General features: G+C 41.5%; 1 protein-coding gene across 1 annotated transcript in view; it reads right to left on the bottom strand.

Moving 5' to 3' along the window:
- Nucleotides 1–1,401: 1,401 nt before the first annotated feature.
- Nucleotides 1,402–6,550, bottom strand: part of LOC139470432 (uncharacterized) — a 28,726-nt gene continuing 23,577 nt past the window's right edge. Inside the window, exon 2 of the mRNA XM_071252841.1 lies at nucleotides 1,402–1,800. Within this exon, the coding sequence (XP_071108942.1) occupies nucleotides 1,402–1,800 (399 nt within the window). The remainder of the gene's footprint in view (nucleotides 1,801–6,550) is intronic.

Raw genomic sequence — 6,550 nt, 5'->3', positions numbered from 1 at the left:
CTACATCTCCTCCTCCTACTACTACTTCGACTACTACTACTACTACTACTACTGCTGCTTCTTCTACTACTACTACTTCTACTACTACTACTTCTTCTACTACCACGTACTACCTCTACTACTACTACTACTACTACTACTATTACACTATTATGAGGAATGCAACAAATACCACTGCAACTGCACCTACTGCTCTTTCTTCGAGTCAAATTCAACACCGACTATTGCTAATATGACTCTACTGCGCCGATGTCTACATCACTTTTCCAAGTGTTACTAAATATGATGACAATAATGACAATGTAATCATAAATACCAAAAATGTGAAGAGAAATGTTTCAAGAAGAAAAAGCAAACTTTCTGAAACAAGATGAAAACTTGGAAACTCTGTAAATTCACTGCCACACTAGCGTCCCCCATTTTGCCATGCTTTTAGCGACTGCGCTCGCTCTGGATACAATTCGCATTACACTGTAAGATACAGTCTGAATGATCACTCGAGGAGAAAGAAACCACGCACCCATGAATAAAACATCCACCAAATACAAATATATTTTCCCTTTGTCCATGGCGCAATTTATCAACTGTCAGACATTAAATGAGAGTTATTCGACTTCGGGGGAAGACAGTCCTATATTTATAATGTACCACAATAGGCCAATAAAATATCTTATTCGGCGAATTTCCTGACATGGTCTGTCTCAGTCAGCCTTACCGTATCCGCGGGTTAACCCTTCAGCTGCCGAGTAGCTATTATTGTTTTTATGGCTGTGTGGTGTTAGAGAAAAGGAAGATTTCTTGCAATTGCTGGAAATTATAATGATGCTTCAGGCTTTTGAAGAAAAGCAATTCTCTGCCACAAAGCGTACATTGTTGCAAGATGGGTTTTTTTAAAAAGGAGATATTTAGGCTCATATAGTTTCAATTTTAAAAAAATCTGGTTTTACAGTTGTAGCTAGAAAAAAACAAAAAACATCTACTCGCCATATATAATTTTTAGGATGAAGATATGACTGAGATAGAGTGTTGCAAAATGAATAATACATATCATGCTTATAATTATATTATGATTGTAGATAAGTGGCTTTGTCTGTGGCGATGGTTACAATGGCAACGATTATGACAACGATATCAAACGGGTACACACAGTGACTGATCTAGACTACCAATTTGTCGGACTGGGTTGGGTCGCTGTGTGCTGGCGATTATAGGTGCCTTATTCTGAGAGTGTGGGTTCGAATCCCGAATTGGTTTCCAGCCCGGAAAGGTATTACAATTTGTACTTGACTTAAAAAATGTAATCCCACATATAACCTATTACTGTTAGATTCTTATGATATGACAACTACGATGAAAACAAGGCGAACAATGACGAAAGTGACGAATGCAATTACACCGTCATTATCGACGGCTGCTTATGATGGTGATGGCGATGATGACGATGATGATGATGATTATGATGGTGACAGTGATGATGGTTATGTTCATGACGGTGACGGTGATGATGGTTATGTTCATGACGGTGACGGTGATGATGATTATGCTCATGACGATGATGGTAATGATGTTTATGTTCATGACGTTGATGATGATTATGGTGATGATGATTTTGTTCATGACGGTGATGACGATTATGGTGATGATGATTTTGTTCATGACGGTGATGATTATGTTCATGACGATGATGGTGACGATGATTATGTTCATGATGATGGTGATGCTGATTATGTTCATGACGATGATGGTGATGATGATTATGTCCATGACGATGATGGTGATGTGATTATGATGGTGACAATGCTGATGGTTATGTTTATGATGGTGACAGTGATAATGGTTATGTTTATGACGATGACAGTGTTATGTTCATGACGATGATGTTGATGTGATTATGATTGTGACGGAGATGATGATTATGTTTATGACGGTGAGAGAGTATGGTTTTACTCCGCTTTTATCAATATTCCAGCAATATCACGGCGGGGGACACCAGAAATGGGCTTCACACATTGTACCCATGTCGGGAATCGAACCCGGGTCTTCGGCGTGACGAGCCAACGCTTTAACCACTAGGCTACCTGACCGCCCCTTATGACGGTGATGATGGTTATGTTTATGAAAGCGACGGTGATGGTGATTATGTTTTTGACGGTGACGGTGATGATTATATTTATGATGGTGACGGTAATGATAATATTGATGAAGTTGATGTTAATGATAGTAATAATGATGATAGTAATAATAACAGTGGTGATACTGATCCTCAAGAAGCAGGTGATGGTTGTCGTGGTAATAATGATGACATGAAGATGATGGTGTGCAGTGACGATGTTTGATGACGATGACGATGGTAATTATGATGGTGACGGTGATGAAAATGGTATGGTAATATTATGTTGATGTGACGGTGACTATTTTCATGAGCTTTCTGGTTCAGTGATCACTTGATTGTCTGGTTTGTTTACAGGCTGACATGGAGTACTACTGACCCGTGAACATCCGGGGTAGAATAGGTCTTCAGCAACCCATGCTTGCCGTAAAAGGCGACTATGCTTGTCGCAAAAGGCGATTAACGGGAGCGGGTGGTCAGGCTCGCTGACCTGGTTGATGCATGTCATCGTATCCCAATTGCGTGGATCGATGCTCATGATATCTCTCACTGGATTGTCTGGTCCAGACTCGATTATTTACAGACCGCCGTCATATAGCTGGAATATTGTTGAGTGCGGCGTTAAACAACCAACCAACCAACAAACAAACCAACCAACAAACAAAGGAGTACTACTATGATGCGCCACACAATCAATACTTACTTTTATTGGCAATTTTTATGAATGGCTCGTGCTACCGTTAGGGCTCACCCTTTCGCGAACACCTGGCGTCATCACTGATTTTCAGTGGTCCATTCATATAATTCCACAGCTATCTGTTTCGGCAGAAAATCGAGGATGGTTATTCTCTTGCCTTGATAGTTTATATTCCCCCCATCTACACAATCACACATCTGACGATGTCATATTTAACACATCTTTACCCTCCCGTTGACCTCGAACGCTAACACAATATCGGCCCTAAACGTGCGCAGGCCTATCTCAAAACACTGCCCACCCTAACAACACTACAGGGAAAGTGATACACACAAACACACACATGAATATAATTTCCCCTGTTTATTAAGGATGAAAAATATTCCTATCTTTCAACCCCATTTCATACAACAGCCGAGGTTTGTAAATGAACTTGGGGATCACCGCTGGTTTCGAAAGTCAAGCACTCGGAAAGAGGACGTTACGTCCCTGGCTTCAAAGGCTACCGGTTGTAATTGCTAAACAAATGTCTAACAACCTGGGGTGTTTTAACCCCCTTATCCCGAGGGCCGTCGCAGGGGACCCGACAACGCTACGAGGTCTCACGGGAGAAGCCTGAAGCTCTATCCCGCAGAAAGATATAGGCGAAATCATACTGTTATCTTCAAGACGGGGAGAAGGGGTGGGAGGTGATATATATGTGTAGGACTCGGAGATGAATGCACTATACAGATTTATAGAATGTGGTTCTTGAAAGTAGTAGCCATGTTTAAGGGTAGTGCAGGCCCCATTAAACGGACGTTTGCTTATGTTATTCATAGCAATGGTTGTGATAAAAGAAGATAGCGTCTAATAAAATGTTGAAATAATTAAATATTTATCTACTACTCCAGCGTCACATCGGGGTACCCGGTAGTTAATTTTAGAAAAATAAATAAAAAGAAAATGAAAATTACGATAAGGATTGTAGATGAATGAATGGTAAAATAGTGTTTTTCCATGCGCGAGATTTAATCGATTTAATTTTTAAACAACACTGCAGAATTATTCGCCAGACGCCTTGGTTTGTAGGAATTTTCCATCGACTAATAAATAGCTACCATGATGAAGAAACAGGCTACCACGTATATTTCAATGTGAAAACATCAACTGAAGTTACATGGAATTGATTGCTTAATAGATATATCAATGGACAGGGAGATAGGTAGACGGATGAGTAACGTCAATCACTGGCTGTGTGTGTGTGTGTGTGTGTGTGTGTGTGTGTGTGTGTGTGTGTGTGTCCACGTCAATGTCAGACATGATATAGGGATTGATGCACTGATATTTCCATAGACCAAGGATGACAGATGGATGCACTGATATTTCCACAGACCAAGGATGACAGATGGATGCAGGAGTTTGTATACACGGACGAATGGGATATATAAACGTGTGGATATATTGAACGTACATATCTCTCAGACAAGTTAGGATGTGGAATCAGCGATATATTGGATATATCTGCTTCAAGGATACCTGTCTAGATTGGATGCGTATACATACTTGTACATGCATTAGGATGACATACAGATAGGGACACTTCAGCAGCAGATATACATGCATCGACTAACACTTCAGCAGCAGATATACATGCATCGACTAACACTTCAGCAGCAGATATGCATGCATCGACTGACACTTCAGAATCAGATATACATGCATCGACTGACACTTCAGAATCAGATATACATGCATCGACTAACACTTCAGAATCAGATATACATGCATCGACTAACACTTCAGAATCAGATATACATGCATCGACTGACACTTCAGCAGCAGATATACATGCATCGACTGACACTTCAGCAGCAGATATGCATGCATCGACTGACATTTCAGCAGCAGATATGCATGCATCGACTGACACTTCAGAATCAGATATACATGCATCGACTGACACTTCAGCAGCAGATATACATGCATCGACTGACACTTCAGCAGCAGATATACATGCATCGACTGACACTTCAGCAGCAGATATACATGCATCGACTGACACTTCAGCAGCAGATATACATGCATCGGCACTTCGGCATCAGATATGCATGCATCTATACTTCAGCATCAGCTATGAATGCATCGACTTACACTTCAACAGCTGATATGCATGCATCGACTTACACTTCAGGAGCAGACATGCATGCATCGACTGACACTTCAGCAGTAGATGTGCATGCATCGACACTTCAGCAGCAGATGTGCATGCATCGACACTTCAACAGCAAATATGCATGCATCGACTGACACTTCAGCATCAGATATGCATGCATCGAAACTTCAGCATCAGATATGCATGCATCGGCTGACATTTCAGCATCAGCTATGCATGCATCGACACTTCAGCACCAGCTATGCATGCATCGACTGACACTTCGGAAGCAGATATATATGCATCAACACTTCAGCATCAGATATGCACGCATCGACTTACACCTCAGCAGCAGATATACATGCATCGACTACATTTCAGAAGTAGATACACATGTCTAGACTGACAATTCAACAACTGATATGCAATATGAATGGCTGATAAAGAACATGTTTGAATGAATAGGTGTTATTTGAGTGGGTGTCCTGACGTCCAGAGCAGTAAGTACTAGTATACAGACATACAGACATGGAACCCGTGAAGATGCGGGGTAGACTAGGTCTTCAGCAACCCATGCTTGCCGTGAAGATGCGGGGTAGAACAGGTCTTCAGCGACCCATGCTTGCCGTGAAGATGCGGGGTAGAACAGGTCTTCAGCAACCCATGCTTGCCGTGAAGATGCGGGTTAGAATAGGTCTTCAGCAACCCATGCTTGCCGTAAAAGGCTCGCTGACTTGGTTGATGCATATCACTCACTGGACTGTCTGGTCCAGACTCGATTATTTACAGACAGCTGTCATATAGCTGGAATATTGCGGCGTTAAACAACAAACAAACAAACAAACAAACAAACAAACAAACAAACACAATGTCCACATAACTACGGCAGATTGATGGCGATGGACCTTTAGAGCCGCAAAACATAAAAAAAACCAGACACCTCAGTGATTTAGTCGACTCCGACCTGCCGACAATGATACATTGCCCTGATGGGTGCAACATCCAATTCTGCTATCCGTTCATTAAACAAGTTCTGCAGTAATACGGTATTGTCGCATCCCGTTATCAGCCCAAACCACGTCACCCAAGCCCTGATGGAATCAAAGCTAATGCCACACTGAGTTCCGTTCGGTAATAGATAGGCTGATAATTCTAGTATCCCCCTCCTGACGTCGTTACCAATACTTGATGGGGTTACTTCTAAAATGGCAAACTGAACATGAGAAATACCACGCAAATTACCCCGTTTTTACACGCTTTTAGATTCAACCGTCATTAATCCCTTCGCCATTGTTCTGAGTATCTGTTGCAAATAGGACGCTCATTACTACCAATGGTCTGCACTGACTGCAGAGGCTGGACGCGAGTGATCCGTGGATGAAGCATGGGAAGGTAGATGGATCAGTGTGTTGACACGTTCTAATAAAATGTTGAAATAGTTAAATATTTATCTACTTCTCCAGCGTCACATCGGGGTACCCGGTAGTTAATTTTAGAAAAATAAATAAAAAGAAAAATGAAAATTACGATAAGGGTTGTAGATGAATGAATGGTAAAATAGTGTCTTTCCATGCGTGAGGGTGTAGACAGTAGTTGAATGAGAGGACGG

This window comes from Haliotis cracherodii, unplaced genomic scaffold, assembly GCF_022045235.1.
Source record: "Haliotis cracherodii isolate W230 unplaced genomic scaffold, xgHalCrac1.p SCAF_20, whole genome shotgun sequence".
In the NCBI taxonomy this organism is placed as follows: domain Eukaryota; kingdom Metazoa; phylum Mollusca; class Gastropoda; order Lepetellida; family Haliotidae; genus Haliotis; species Haliotis cracherodii.
This window is presented reverse-complemented; position numbering and strand designations above follow the sequence as displayed.